Source organism: Sander lucioperca, chromosome 22 (assembly GCF_008315115.2).
Source record: "Sander lucioperca isolate FBNREF2018 chromosome 22, SLUC_FBN_1.2, whole genome shotgun sequence".
Lineage (NCBI taxonomy): Eukaryota > Metazoa > Chordata > Actinopteri > Perciformes > Percidae > Sander > Sander lucioperca.
In genome coordinates, this window is record NC_050194.1 from 28,238,863 (window position 1) to 28,254,798 (window position 15,936).

The following is a 15,936-nucleotide window of genomic DNA, read 5'->3' on the forward strand; positions in this document are numbered from 1 at the left end:
CCTTACTCCTCCTCCTTTGTCCACCTTAAGAAGCACAAAGCGGCCTTGGCTGCCGCCCAATCCAGAAGCAACTTTTCCACTGCTCCAACATCCATCGCAACTGGAAACTGCTTCCTACCTGTGGATTCAGTTGACAAAACCCCCATTCACAACTCGCCCCCTCCACCCCCCAGCCAAGCCTCGTCGTCTTCAGTCGACATCAGTGGTGGCATCTCGGCAAGCGGGAGCACAACAACGGGCAAGTCCAGTCCCCTGCCCAACGGCCAGAGCTCTGGACCAGCCTCAACAAGCAGCGGGCAGCCCAGTAACTACCACAAGCTGAAGAAAGCCTGGTTAACCCGGCACTCAGAGGAGGACAGGAACACAACTGCCACTGTATGCTCCACCAATACTAAACCGGAGAAACTGCCCAGCACCACCACCACCACCACCACCAGCACAAGTAACACCTCAGCCATGGCAGAAATGATCAAACCCTGTACAGTCAATCTCAGCGCCTCCACCTCCAGTGAGGTGGAGATGAGCAAAGACAGTGCAAGCAAAGTGGAGCGAGAGAGGCAGCTGGAGGAGAAGGTGGGAGGAGGAGGAGGGGAGGAGAGGAAAGCAGCTCCCTCATCAAGGCGAGGGAACAAACGGTCATACGAGTCGGGTTCAGAGAGCGGGGGAGATGACTCTGATGCCAGTGAGAGCAAGATGGAAGGCAGAGCCAAGCGTCAGCCTAAACCCACCTACAAGAAGAAGCAGAATGATATGGCCAAGAAGAAAGGAGACAACGAAAAGGATGAAGATGACGTGAAGCCCAATGGCATCTTCAGATCGGCCCGAGAGAAGACTAAACTCAAACTAGCCAGCAGCAGTAAGTCTGACAGCCTTGTCTAAATAAGTTTCCCAGGATTAAACACAGGCTAGCAATGTTCTGTGTTAATTGGTCTCTTCCCTACTCTGTCTGTGGCTCTCAGCCCCAAGCCTATTGGTTCCAACTAAATGCACACAGTAAATCATTTAAAAACCCATCACAATATAATATACCCATATATATATATATATATATTTTTTTTTTAAGCTCAGTCATTTTCTAAAACAGCTGAACACTGTAGTTTTTAACAATTTTTACTCAAACAGGAGTAAATTGTGCATTTGTTGGGGACTATTTTCAGTGGCAGATTAATTCACATTTGGTGCTCTAGTGAGTATTTGTGGAAGCTGGACTGTGTGTGTGGGATTGAGTCAAAATCAACTAAAGTGTGTGTGTTCATTGTAATGAAGAAACATGTCACCCAGTGCATCAGTGTGACTCAATGTGTTTTTTAGTTTTTGGTCAACAATGGAGCTCTATGGCACATACCTTTTCTGATTCTGAGGAAGAAGAGCTACAGTATCAGACTTTGATTCACACAAACAATAGTTGTTCATAGATACATTCACTGTTCATACCTACTACGCCTACTGTACACAGCAAGACGTGTCACCTTTTACCCCCATAAACTTTTACACAAGAATTTTTTGTGTATCTCTAATTCAGTATTCCTGGATTTAAAAAAGAAAAGAAGTGAAAATAGTAGATTTAATCTTCCTTCTCCATCTTTCTTGCTGCCACAGTGGTGAGAAGAAACAAATGTCCAGAATGATGTAAAGGGTTGATACTGAATTGTTACATGTACTGTATGTTTGAATCCAAAACTTATTGGGTACGTGAAGCTAAAATGTTCAATTTTCTAAGTGTAAAAAATCTTCTCTCTTTTGGTATTTTTTATGTTGTTATGTTTTGATGTCAATGACACCAAGTTCATAAGCAACTTTTTATTAATCATAATATAATGTAGGTACTGTCAGTATCTTGATATTGGGCACCACTCTTCTCAGATGGGATCCCCCGCTCTGTCCTGAAAGACTGGAGGAAGGTGAAGAAGCTGAAGCAGACCGCGGAGTCTTTCCTGCAGGATGACTCGTGTGCTGAAATTGGACCCAACCTGCAGAAGTGTCGGGAGTGCAGGGTGGTCCGCAGCAAGAAGGGAGAGGAGCCGACACATTCTCCTGTTTTCTGTCGCTTCTACTATTTCAGACGGTAAAACTTGTCAACTTTGCATTTTTTTCTTTCCCTAAACGTTTCTGTAATTTGCCGTAATTCTAATGGTTTATTCTGGTTTCCTTTACTGTGACTGTTAGACATGACTACACTTACAATTGCAGCTGTAATAAGCCCCCGATTCCTCCTCAAACACCACCTTAGATACTTTGCTTCCTTCATGTAGAGATCTCTAGACCATGCTCTTTAATTTACAGAGACACAACTTTCCCCCATGAGCAAGCACTGAGCAACAGAGGCAAGGAAAAACTGCTACTAAGAAACCAGTCAGTCTTTTACCCTTTTCTGTAAAGAGAGCAAACCTTGGAGTTCTTGTTTTAGAGGCTACATGTCAAAATCGAATAACACAGATGGAGAGAGAGGAGAGAGTTTTCACCAAAAATTCTGCCCTGGAAAAACACATAGATTATTAATGATATGGCTTGTAAAGTATGTACTGCCTCTGTCTGTGTTTCTGCGCACATTTACTGTGAATGCACATTAAACACACACACACACACACACACACACACACACACACACACACACACACACACACACACACACACACACACACACACACACACACACACACTTGAGTCGGATAAGCAGCAGTTGCAGTCTGGGGTCTAACAGGGTAAATCTGCCAAAGAGGATTTTCTACTCTATAATCTTTTCCTCACTGCAGGACTGCTGCTGCTGTTGCAATCGCTCCGTCTCCCCCTCCCCTTCTATTTCTTGCTCTCTCTGTCACCCTCTCTCACCTCCTCCCTGTCTGCCCCAGTAGGGATTTTATAAACCGATTCACCTGAGCTGACTGGGTTGTCTGAGGACACCATAGACAAGGGTGGGTTTACAGAGAGATGGCTCATCTAGAAGCCAGTAAATCAATGCATATGCACTACTTTTTGACACATTCCCATTTCCTAAATTTGTACCTCCTTGATCCTCGATACTACAGCGTGTGACCCGGAAATCGTTCTCAGCGCGCCATGTTGAAGGACGTCCCAATTCCTGAAATGCACATCGAGTTGTGAGGATCGAGCATCGAGGAGGCTAGGGCTGGGCATCGTTCAAAATCTTTCAATCCGGTGCCAATTTCAATACCTCAATTTCGATGCCAGTTCCTTAACGATATGTTTTAAAACCCATTTCAACATCACCAAAAATACATTAAACACAAAACTTTTTTTTTCCACCTTAATTGTGAATCAAAACAGTTATCAAAATTAAAAAATTCTGGTAACACTGCTCACTCAAAGTAACATTAATAACACTGGTTGTGCTTTTGGTTAGGGGTGCGCCAGTCAGATGCTCAGGATTGGTATCAATCCCAACTTTAAAAATTAACAAAAAAAGAGAAACCTTTTTGCCACAACATGAACATATTATAAATAATAAATAAATAAACAAATGACATTGTGTACAGGCTAATATTGAACTAACTAAAATGCTAAGGAATGTAAAGAACAAAGACTTTTTAGTGCAAACTGCATAATGACACAAACCTTTAACAATAAACTTGGTGACTGCCCTGTTGTCAACATTGAACTAATGGAGAACTAACTTAAGTGCAAAGGAATGTAATTGAATTGCCTTGTTGCTGAAAGGTGCTGTATAAATAGAGTTGCCTTGCCCTACAACCTCAGCCTGTCAGTCAGTCACCAGGGCAGAGAAACCACCGTTGTGCCTGCTTGTCTCAGAGGAAGTGTAAAACAACAGCACCGCGACTGCTTTCGGCTCTTAATTATACATTAATATCAGCTGTCTGCGTGAAGTTTTGATACCACACTTGAAACCACTTTATAGGCATTGCCGTGACTCACTGTGACTTCAACAAAACTGCAGAGCCGACGTAGTTTACTCCGTTGCACCTCTGCGCACGCGCGCGTGTGTCAATCGGAGCTCCGCTCTGTGTCAATATGCAGAGAGGACAGATAAGCTTGCGCTTACGCGCTCAGACACTTTTGGAACTGAAATTTGGCACCGAAAGATAAATAATTATTTTCGGTGCCATAAAAGTATCGACGTTCGGTGCCCAACCCTAGAGGAGGCTCCTCCGAGGAGTTAAAATCGAGGATACGCTGATGTATCCTTGCAGAAGACTTTTCACCCGCCGCATGTAAACAAAGAGGCGTGCCAGGGTGAGAGGAGGAGGAGGAGGAGGAGGAGGAGAGAGAGAGACAAAAGAAAACTGTTTGCTGCTTAAATATCCGACGATATCAGCTGCAGTGGCATTTCTGCATGCATTGAAACTTTTACAAACAGCATCTCTAATCATTAAAGTAAATTGTTATAGAAAACACTTATACATTAATAAAATACATCATGTAAAAAGCAACGGAGCCTGCAGGGACAACCGAGTTAAATGTCCATGCGGGTCTCTAAATCAGAGAAAATAATTCATTCAGGTGTGTGGAAGGTGGGAGATGTTAAGCTTATTCAGATAAAGAGCCGATCCACGCAGATAGTGCCTTTGTGTGTGTATAATATATGCCTAGCCTTTATATTTGTATAGTTCTTTTCATACAAACATTTGTAGTGTTACACTAAATATATAGCCATGTGTATGTAGGCCATAGGCTATTATAAATATACTGTATACAGTAGGCTGTGTGTGTGTGTGTGTGTGTGTGTGTGTGTGTGTTGTGTGTGTGTGTGTGTGTGTTAAATACAACAAATAAAAACATTCTCATCCACGTGAATTGACAGAGATCATAAAATGTAGTGTATGACAAAACGATGACAGCTGATGCAGTGATGCTGCTCGTCATATTTAATTGACGGCTCGGAGGCAGAGATGTCTTGTGTTTGTTAAATGGCTGATTCCTCAACTCCTCTCCCCTCGGGGCTCTTCCTCAGCTCGAATCTCCTGTGGGTGGGACTAAGACGTGAGGAGGGGAATCGAGGAGAGGAATCAGGGATGCACAAAATGGGAAAGGCCCACAGTATACCCCTCATAGTAATATTTGCAGGTGCCGTCTCCACTGCATCCTTTGAATATGCAGCAGGTGTAAGGATTGTTGGGACTATGTTTTGCATTCTTTGTGACTTCCAATGGCTGCAACATTTTGAAATGACATATAAATATGGGATGAGCAGGACAGCAGCACACATATTTATATTTAATTTCAAAATCATGCAAGTACTATTTTTTGTAGTACAATTTGTCCAATTTCTGTCAGATACAGGATTATAATCTGTATTGGTAAGACAACTACAGAGTGGTGATGTAAGTTGACAAACGCAGCAGCTAAATCCAATATTTACCACAGTTTGACTGGTGACGTTTCTCAATCTCCCTTTCTGACAGCAGAGTAGTCACTTTGCCTTTCCTATTTTTTATAAAATAAAGTAGTCATACAGTCGGTCTCTTGGCGTCAGCTAGAAATTTAATAAGGTGTGTGACACTATTAGCTTTTCTAATTGAGCAGCACTGTGAGGGCTTAAATATTCGAACAGCAGTTTAAACAGCATACAAACGTGTGTTGTGGTGCATAGTGTGCAAAAGAGGCTTTCAGTCGTCTCCATCATGCTGTATGAGTCCCAAGTATTTTATTATTATCTGGGTGTCCCCAGTGGTCACGAAGGATGCTTATCACATTTATCGACATGTGTTATTTGTGTGCTAATAACCCGTTTCCTCCCATCCAGGCTTTCCTTCAGTAAAAATGGAGTCATCCGGATGGATGGCTTCTCCACTCCGGACCAGTTTGATGATGAAGCACTGGCCCTGTGGGTCCCTGGGCTGATGGAGGAGAGCCACCTGGACCAAACCACAGCCAAGTACATCCTCAGCTTCATAGGAGATAAGTTCTGTCAGATGGTTGTGACTGAGAATACTGCAGCCACCTGGGTCAAGAAGGATGGTAAGCTGTCACACACTACGTTTACATGCACACCAATATTCCACTATTATTATTACGAATATGATACAAGTCATGTAAACAGCATATTCCGGTTGGATATTCCTAATAAGGCCTTTTTCCGAATATAACATTTTCTGATTAAGATGTGGGATGTTCCGGTATTATTCAGGTTTTAGAGGCATTCTTTGGACATGTATACAGCGCATTCAGAATATGTGTCTCAATCGTGATTTTTGCCAAAGTTTACGGCCTCTTGCCTGTTTACAGCTCATGGTCAGCTCTGTGCGTTGCTATGGTTGCTGTATACAAACTAACCAGCCAACAGTTTGCAAGGCTGCAGACACAGCTACTTTTACACAGTATTAACATGTTATCAACATGCAACATTATCAAGGACTTGGATACCAACAAGTTTTTGGATATGAGCACACATCGCTACGCCGGCCTTTTCAAGAAGCTGGTTGAAGGAATGAAAAAGGGACGCTGTGTTCGCACGCTCCAACAAGTCCACCACTGCTGGAAAACTTAAGAAGTCGTATTTTGCACGGCTGCATGTAAACAGGAATATTAGTGGAATATTAACTTTCATTAGCCATTTAAACAGCTTAGAATATCGTCTTTTTCGGAATAAGGGCAACAAACGAACTATTATGTGCATATAAACGTAGTCACTGTAATTAAATAACCCTAAGTATGTTTTTAAACACATCTAATTTTTGTGTGTTTCAGCCAAGCTGGCGTGGAAGCGAGCGGTGAGGGGGGTGAGGGAGATGTGTGACGCCTGCGAGGCAACACTCTTCAACATCCACTGGGTCTGTCAGAAATGTGGCTTCGTTGTCTGCTTGGACTGCTACAAGGCCAAGGAGAGAAGGAGCTCCAAAGGTCAGTTGTGTGTATGTTTGGACAGTTAGCAGCCAAGTGAGAGGCTAGACGAACAGGCTAAACAGGGATTCTTGCATGCACTCATATCTCAGAAAGCCAGTGAACTGACTGCTACCAGTCCAGCCAGGATAACCCCCATATCAAAGGTAGTCTCAAAGATCATACAGCAAGTCTAAAATGTCAAGTTGGACTTATTTCTTTAGAACACATTTTTTGTCCTGTACTTTTCCTTTTTTTTTTTTACTGGCATCCCGGCTTGGTTCAGGTTCCAGACCCCCAAAAATATTTTTATAGATATATTATTATATATAATTATATTATATTATTATAGATAGATTTTATAGAAATCTAAACACAAAATCTGAGCCTGAACACTACCTGACAACTACTTCTGTTAAACTGTTGATCAGAGGTTCTTTTTCTGACTTGTTTGGGGCATGCAAACATGTATTTACAGTAACCAGACTATTACAATGCAAATACACAAGTACAATTTCCTGTATAACCTTTCCCAAAGTAACCTGTTTCCTTATGTGCATGTAAACATAATGCTCTTGTATGCATAATGCTCTGTATGACACCTCTGTTAGTCATTTAAATCAGCATTTAGTGAGTTCAAGAACCACTGATCTAAATTTAAGTAGGAGAATGTATCGCCAGATTCATTTCTAAAGACAATGAAGAACTGAACAGCACTGACATCATAGTACTCATCAGTTTGCTGCAGGCTAAAGCGTGATTTATGCTTCTGCGATAAATGGCTACGTAGGTACGTGGAGATACCGACCCTGAGCTGGACCCTACGCCGTAGCCTGACGTGCACCTCTCGAAAAATCGTGCACCTCTCGAAAAATGTAACTACATGTCGCGGCGACGCACGTCACTCAGCCGTGGCTTGGTAGCGTTGCATTCCCCCCCCCCACCCCCCCGACTCATTTCCTGGTTCTCCTTCTCCATAGACAACATGAAATCAAGGAGAGGGTTAACTTCTCCTGCTCCAGATTTCCCCCCGTGGTCAGAAAGAACAGGGGAGACACTTTGTTTCTCTCACTATGACTCTAGAGTCCAAAGCTAATTGCTGTCACTCTCTCACTCACTCTACCACACACTCCCCACACACACACACACACACATGCCGGCCCTGCTATTCTCTTAAAGAGATCAATGCACACACAAGTATAAACTTCAGACCACTTACATATGCTACGGAGAAAGCTCTGCGTGGAGCCTCCGCAGAACCATAAATCACTCTCAACACAGTTTTATGATAATTGTGATGTTTATACAGCAACTGACTTATGTCTCTCTTTCTGTGATCAGATAAAGAACTATACGGCTGGCTTAAGTGTGTGAAAGGCCAACCCCACGATCACAAACACCTGATGCCCACACAGATCATACCTGGCACAGGTACAGTACACACTCTAGTCTCTTTATCTTTCTGTTTACACCGTGTCTGCATTCCATGGTCCTCTGTATCTCTTTGCTGCTTTGTCTTGCCATTTCTTGAACACGTACAGTAGATAGAGTAGATAGTTGATAGTGATATTTTTGGACTGAAGAAGTCAACAAGTCGTTTATTTTGGGTGATGAGCTCAACCAGTGGCAGGCATTATGTTACTGCAGTAATGCAATAACTACTGGACCATGTTCCATTTTAACAAAGGTCCAGGTTTTTTCTGAAATGTTATGTTAAATGTTATGTTAAATTTCTTCTTGATGTTTCAGTGCTGACAGAGTTAGTGACTTCCATGCACTCTCTGAGAGAGAAACACAACATCAAATCCCACTGCCCCTGCACCAACAAGCAGAACCTCCTCACCAAACTACCAGCCACCAACGGAGTCTCACAGGTACTACTGACTATTCCAGCTCCTGTCCGTTGTAGAGGGCCGTAACAGACGTTATGATATTAGGTCTTAGGTACTGTACAACGAATGGCAGGTTGACTCAATGTAAGTCTTTTTATTCAACCAACAGGGCAAAACTGTATCAGCACAAGTCAAACAAGAGTAACCCAAGATTTGAAATAACGTTCAATAAATAAATTTAGTTTTGCCCTGTTGAAACCACGTAAAATGTGTTTGTGTGCAACAGCCACTGTCCCTTAGAAATACAATACAAATGATTTGATGAGTCTCACTGCTTGCAGTGTTGTTATTGATGTTATTAATGTGCCATTTTCCATCTGGAGCAGAGAGGACAAATTAATGCAATTAACTGCTAAAACACCAAAACACAAAACACAACACAAGTTATGAATTTTCCATTTTATTAGATTTATACGTATATACATGCAAAATATGTCTGTGAATTGGATTCATAGAGTACTGAATACATCAGGTACAGTAGTTATACATGTTGTAGTACAGTATCTGGGGGATGAGCACTTTTGAGAGAGATGAGAAACTTTTAAGTGGGAAACTTTATCACAGTGACTTGTCACCCTCTCTAACCCATTGTCAAGTTTGATAACCAGCTGAGCTTGTCAGTCTTCTGTTAACCTTTAACCCTCACCTTTCTCTGCCAGGTTCTGCAGAACGTCCTGAACCACAGTAACAAACTATCCCTGGTGAAAGCTGAGCCGGGCTCTCAGCAGAACTCTGACCAGGGAGGAACCAAGGCTGAGACTAACGGAGGGCGCGGTGGAGGAAGCAGTCCAGGCAGCGACGCAGGAAGTGCTCCTGTCACCCCGCCCGAGTCCCAGTCCCCTCTGCACTTCCTGGCTGACCTGGCAGAGCAGAAATCCAGGGAGGAGAAGAAAGGTGAGGGGAAGGGAAGCCATGAGGTAGTAGAGGGATTATGGATTGTATTAGGTTGTAAAGTTGTAGTCAGTACACTTGTAATCATTCAATATTGTTACAGATTTATTCTAAATGATCCTGTTCCCTAATGAAGTCATTATGTATATTTCACCTCCAGATAGTGTATAGTTAGTAACCTCTTCCTCCGCTTTTTCTAACAGAAAACAAGTCTGTGCTGCTTGGTAAATCGGTCAAGGAGGACAAGGACGGGGACAGCCTGGAGGTCCTGCAGCAGTGTAAAACCACCTCACTGGTGGCGAATAGTACAGAGCAGGGCTCCACACTCAGAGATCTGCTCACCACCACAGCAGGGAAGCTGAAGCTGGGCTCCACTGATGCAGGAATTGCCTTTGCACCAGTCTACTCGACTGCGTCACAGGTACACACATTGACATGTTTCTGATGTAATTGAGGATTGAACATTATTGGTTTGTCACCGTTTCATCTGCTTTGCTGCCTAGGTAAAGCATACCCCACCTGAGTGGCACTGTAAATCAAATGTGTGTAATATGTACACAAAGATAATTCATTCTACAAAGGCAGCGACAACATTGCACCTGTACCACCTAGTCCTGTCAATATACACTGCAAAGTACAGCTTCAGTTTCCCAAATTTTGAAAGAAATTTTTTTTAAATATTGTTTCTTCCTCTTGCTTCCTTTCTTTCTATAGACTGGGAAAGGTGGGAGGACCATGCCCAATATCCTTGATGACATCATTGCTTCAGTAGTTGAGAATAAAATCCCTGCCAGTCGGCAGAGCATCACCACCAAACTGTCAATCAAGCAGGAGCCTGTCGCCCCAGGCAACAACAACAACAACAACATCCCTGTCCCTGCTATTACTGAGGATGCCAAACCAGACAGGAAGAAGTCAGCGCATGTTACTGCAGCAGTGCCAGAAGAATCAACCAATCAGTATCCAGATATTCCCCACTGCTGGTTAAACAACAGACGGTTACTGTGGCTCAAAGATCACAGCAACCAGAACAACTGGAAGCTGTTCAGAGAGTGCTGGAAACAAGGACAGGTACACATCAGTCCTACTTACAGTAGCAGCAGTAGTAGCCATTATAGTCTATATCCACGACGTTCCACTTCCGCGATTGCTCCGGTGCCGCCAGAAATTCCACCGGATGTCACTCTTTTCGGCCGGATGTCTGTCCCCTTCCTCTTTCTTTGTGTTGGCGTTCTAAACTCTGGAGGATTTCTGAGGACTATGGTTAACCTTTTCTCAGATCTCTGCAGGATAAATCCAGACAGCTAGCTAGACTATCTGTCCAATCTTAGTTTTCTGTTGCACGACTAAAACTACTTTTGAACGTACACGTTCCACCAAAACAAGTTCCTTCCTGAGGCTATTTTGCAGAGGCACCGTGGCTCCGTCCGGTGCTTAGCGCCGCCCAAGACGATTGTGATTGGTTTAAAGAAATGCCAATAAACCAGAGCATGTTTTTCACCCATCCCCAATGTTGTGTGGACTAGCCAGACCCTCCTCCGCAGCGCTGGGGAGGAGGGTCTGGCAATGCAAGACTATAGCCATAGTAACAGTGCTGTATCAGTAGCCGTTAGTAAAGTCATTAGTGGTAATGACAGCCATGTGAATGGTTTTGTGTTTGTCTAGCCTGTGTTGGTGTCAGGGATCCATAAGCGACTGAATGGCGGCCTGTGGAAAGCTGACTCCTTCAACCAGGAGTTTGCAGACCATCAGGGAGACCTCCTGAATTGTAAAGACCAGGTTGTGTCCAACTCTGGGATCAAGGAGTTCTGGGACGGATTTGAGGACATCACTAGTGAGTTCACGTCCACCTGGTTTCACCGTTTGATTGATTAGATGGCTGCTTACACACTAGGGCTGGGTATTGTCACTGATTTCCTGAATTGATTTGATTCCGATTCACAAGCTCCCGATTCGATTTACGATTTGATTCAATAACAATTTGATAAGGGATATTTCAGTTGCAAAACCTATTTTACTTGGATATGATATAGATTCTACAAATGTACAAGGTTCCCTCTAACCTGGTATATTATTAAAAGTATCAATGTTTACATTAAGAATTAACCCCAAGGCAGTCACATTAATGTTCTTTTATTTAACATGAACATATTACAGAAGTCAACCCAATAAAGTGCAACTCTACAGACTCTTGTATACTCTAGTCGAGTATTTCATTCAGATATATTGAGATGAGAGTCCAAGGGACCCCTTTCAAAAAAGCCATGCCAGTTTTCCCTCGCCAAAATGTATCTTTGGAGCGTTTTTTAACCCCCTCTCCCCCTTCATAGTTGGTACCACTGGATTATTTATGTCTTCTAGAGTCATATGATACAGGCAGAGATTGATTCTGGATTATTTGAATCGATACTGGATCATTCAAATGAAAATGAAAAACCCAGCCCTATTACACACATCACTGACATGAGAGGATGTCACCATGAACCAGAAAACAGTGATAAACAATTATTGATTCAGTCTAACTAAAGTCTTCTTACCGGTTCAGAGCGGCCCAAGTCCAAGGATGGAGAACCTATGGTCTACAGACTAAAGGACTGGCCGTCTGGAGAGGAGTTCATGGCCCTCATGCCCTCAAGGTACACATACATAATACACACCTAACCTCTCTATATCACTCTGGTACCCCTGTGCTGTTGAATCTCAAGCTTTACAACCAAAAACATAAATGCAAACCATTGCTAAAAATGCTCATGATAATAATGCATTTCTTGAGCAGAGGTCTTAAGATGCATACACATGATTAAAAAGTGATTGTGAGCACATCTAAAAGAGGTGTTTTTTTTGCAGATATGATGACTTGATGAAGAACCTGCCCCTGCCAGAGTACTCTGATCCAGAAGGCAACCTCAACCTGGCCTCCCACCTGCCATCTTTCTTTGTCAGGCCAGATCTGGGGCCGAGACTCTGCTGTGCCTACGGTACGGAGGACATTTTACACCAGCAATGATTTAACTAAACAAAAATGAGTGAGGAGCCTCACAAGGGTTAAATAACAAAGTCTTCAACTTGTGTGGTCTTCCCATCGACTATGAACTTGTTCTCCCTCCAGGAATTTTTAGACGTTTGTGACGCTTTTTTCGATGCTTTTGAGGCTTTCTTTTTTTAACGTTTTTGTCACTTCAACACTAAGACCAACTTGTTACCACGAGTTCTGGAATTTATGGTCAACAAACCTTGTTTATAGTTAAAAAGAAACACTTAGTGATTTTTATCGGTGAAAAGTGCTGTATAAATAAACTTTATAAATGAGTAGTTTACCAAGTTGAGAGTATTCGTAGCCCTGCTCTAGAGTTGTCAAATCTGGTGTGACTGATGCTGTACATATACAGTACGTACATCTGACAAACATCTGGATTTGACCTATTGGTTGATTGAACTATCAAATCATTGTTCTCCTCATATTCACCTCACATACATGTGTGTAGTTGACAATGATTTGATAGTTATCTGATCACCAAAGATAGAGTACATTTTCTACTGTTGCATTATGTACACCCTTTTAATGTTGCTGTCCATATGTTTCCATTTAAAATGCTCTGCAGATAGAATCCTTCTCTGCCCTTCTTCTTATGATTCAGTTGTGTGTCTCCCTGTAGGTGTAGCTGCATCTCAGGACCAGGACTTTGGGACTGCCAACCTCCATGTGGAAGTCTCAGATGTCGTCTCTGTGCTGGTCTATGTAGGAGTAGCCAAAGGCAATGGAGTCCTGTCCAAAACCGGTAAGGCTTACACGAGTCGGTTAAGTGATCAACTTAAAAACTAAGTCAACTAACAACAAAGTATTCTCAATAACCATGTACAGGAGGGAAAGGATAACAATGAAGAGAGAGGAGAAATGAACAAAGGGAGCAGACTGGGTTGAGAGAAAGGTGTCAGATCTCAGCCAAAGACAGTGATGTCCTATCCAGTGGTGTTAGGAAAATACGCAGGCGGCTTCAACACCGCAGCTAAATACTGCTGTCAGCACTCATTGGGACTGCTGAATCTTGTGAACGTTTTCAGTTACAAAAGAGTGACAGCTACATTCTACAACCATAGTGTGTACTTGAATATTAAAGGTTGACACTGACTTTTTTTTTTTTACTGTTACCTATAGACCACTGTTCTCCTCCCCACTCATCATAAGTAACACCGGGATTCGCAAACAAACACTGAGGGCCAGATGTACGTACATTTGCGAATGTAACGTTATCAGCACCATGGCCAACTCGCAGAAAGAGCACGCTGTGATACATCAGCTTACGTCATCAGCTGATGTATCAGCGCTTTTTTCCACCCACTATACCGTAAATTGCGCTGTAGCAAAGCATTAAGTACTGGTGCTATGATACGGCTGAGTGCAGACTGTCATATTCCCACAGCTGATGCTAGGACTGTTTGAAATGATCCTGATGCCAGTATTTGTAATGTAGCCGAGGAGCTTAACAGCTGCTGGAATGGAATGTGAACGCTGAGTCGGAGATTCAATGTCATCTTTGATTTCTTCCAGTAACTGTAATGTTGCATGGCTGCTTAATCTGTAACGCTTAATGATTTTAGTTCACTCAGCTGAAAAAGTGTGATCCTTGTGGCAAAAATCCTTTCAGCTCGTCTCCCTGACCTATCTTCATCTTGCTCGGATTACTGCGGCCATTTCACCAGGAGGCATATGCTAGGAAATCTCGCGGCTGGTTTACACCTGCTTTTAAGAGGCGGGGAATTTTCACCGCAAAATAGAGGCGCGCTGTCATGGGCGTTTTTTGTACATACTGCAGAATACATAATTAGGTGCACTTTACGCTTCTCCTCCCATCTCTTTATGGGAAACTCCCACTGTCCCCTTGACTCTCCTGTGAATGCATATGCATGACACGGAAAAGCGCAATTTGCCATTTTCAGTTCCCGCAACAGGCAGTCTGCGCTTTTACCTCGGTGCGGCCTGTTTGTACATACCTTGCCATGCTTTTACGTGCACTTTGCGAAACAAATACGCCTGAAGTGGGCACAAAAGCGTTAGTACATCTGGCCCTGACTCTCATCACTTGTCGTCCTTGGAAATATCCAAATACTTGTCTTCAAAGAGTTAAATTGTCTTTACCCTATCAAGACTTTAACCTTTGTATATTCTGTTGTGGACTTGCTGATTTAGGTGTCTTTATGGGTCTGTGTATTAGAGTAACAGAAAGTAACAGTCTTCTATTGACTAGTCCTTAATGGAAGAAACATACAGAGAAGTTGGACCACAAAAAACACACTTAAGTACTAGCTAGATTGTCGAAATTGCATTCTCAGTTTCTTCTGGTGTTCTCCTTTTTTGTAGCTTTGCCTTGCTAGAAAACATTATCTATTTTATGAATCAATATATCAGGCAATGTGCCTGTAGTTTGAATTATTTGAAGTAAATATGAACATTTAGAGATTGAAAAAAGTTCCTGTTCATTTCCAGACCATAATTAACATTTGGAGTAAAGTACACAGTTATGTTTGTGTTATACGTTGTGAATGGTCATGGGCATTTTGTTATGGGTCCTTACAGCGGTGGAAGAAGTATTCAGATACTTTACTAAAGTACTAGTGAAACACTGTAAAAATACTCTGTTACAAGTATGAAAGTCAGACATCAAGCTAAAAGCATGAAAGACAGTAAAAACTAAACAAAAACAAGTAAAAATAAAAAATGAAAATAATAATACTGGCACTGTGTGCGTGTGTGTGTGTGCGTGTGCGTGTGCGTGTGCGTGTGCGTGTGCGTGTGCGTGTGTGCGTGTGTGTGTGTGTGTGTGTGTGTGTGTAGGAGTGTTGAAGCGCCTGGAGGAGGAGGATCTAGATGAGGGGGTTCGAAGAAGGCTCAAAGACTCCAGTGAGACACCGGGGGCTCTGTGGCACATCTACCTCAACAAAGACATGGACAAAGTCCGAGAGTTCCTGCACAAGGTCAGCACTCTGATCAAGAGGTTTCACATGAAAATGCAGTAAACTTCAGTAGTAATATTGACCTCACTACAGAGATGTTCACAAGTCATTTTTTGCAAGTCCAAGTCGAGTCTCAAGTCTTTGAGGGGAAAGTTCAAGTCAAGTCTCAAGTCTTTTGCCACAAGTCCAAGTCAAGTCTCAAGTCTCTGTCCATCTGATCTGTCCCTAACACTGTATTGTTAAATTTTATGAATTCAAAGCATGTCCTGTAGCTACCATCCATACAGTACAGTATCAACATCAGTTGTAGAAGAATTTTATGGGGTCTATTTAACACATCCCTCTAGCCCTCTGACCTGGTGAAATATGAACATAAGGAAGATCATATGGATACAACTATAAAGAT

At 42.6% G+C, this 15,936-nt stretch overlaps 1 protein-coding gene and 1 long non-coding RNA gene across 6 annotated transcripts in view; one reads left to right on the top strand and one right to left on the bottom strand.

Annotated features, from left to right (window-relative positions):
- The window catches only part of LOC116067548, an 11,662-nt gene extending 39 nt beyond the window's left edge, over positions 1 to 11,623 (bottom strand). Inside the window, exons 1-2 of the long non-coding RNA XR_004109251.1 lie at positions 11,468 to 11,623; positions 9,263 to 9,267 (exon numbers count right to left, since the gene is read on the bottom strand). This is a non-coding gene — a long non-coding RNA (uncharacterized LOC116067548). The remainder of the gene's footprint in view (positions 1 to 9,262; positions 9,268 to 11,467) is intronic.
- jmjd1cb (jumonji domain containing 1Cb) overlaps positions 1 to 15,936 on the top strand; it is a 144,342-nt gene that overhangs the window by 121,282 nt on the left and 7,124 nt on the right. For 4 of the 5 annotated variants that reach the window (XM_031324023.2, XM_031324025.2, XM_035997939.1 and 1 more), the window contains 14 exons: positions 1 to 856; positions 1,864 to 2,065; positions 5,720 to 5,934; positions 6,664 to 6,816; positions 8,137 to 8,226; positions 8,545 to 8,669; positions 9,347 to 9,581; positions 9,782 to 9,999; positions 10,293 to 10,649; positions 11,244 to 11,412; positions 12,124 to 12,214; positions 12,426 to 12,556; positions 13,235 to 13,357; positions 15,412 to 15,551. The exon at positions 1 to 856 is cut by the window's left edge and continues 1,692 nt beyond it. In XM_031324023.2, the coding sequence (XP_031179883.1) occupies positions 1 to 856; positions 1,864 to 2,065; positions 5,720 to 5,934; positions 6,664 to 6,816; positions 8,137 to 8,226; positions 8,545 to 8,669; positions 9,347 to 9,581; positions 9,782 to 9,999; positions 10,293 to 10,649; positions 11,244 to 11,412; positions 12,124 to 12,214; positions 12,426 to 12,556; positions 13,235 to 13,357; positions 15,412 to 15,551 (3,105 nt within the window). The remainder of the gene's footprint in view (positions 857 to 1,863; positions 2,066 to 5,719; positions 5,935 to 6,663; positions 6,817 to 8,136; positions 8,227 to 8,544; positions 8,670 to 9,346; positions 9,582 to 9,781; positions 10,000 to 10,292; positions 10,650 to 11,243; positions 11,413 to 12,123; positions 12,215 to 12,425; positions 12,557 to 13,234; positions 13,358 to 15,411; positions 15,552 to 15,936) is intronic. The other variant, XM_031324024.2, reaches the window with a different exon arrangement.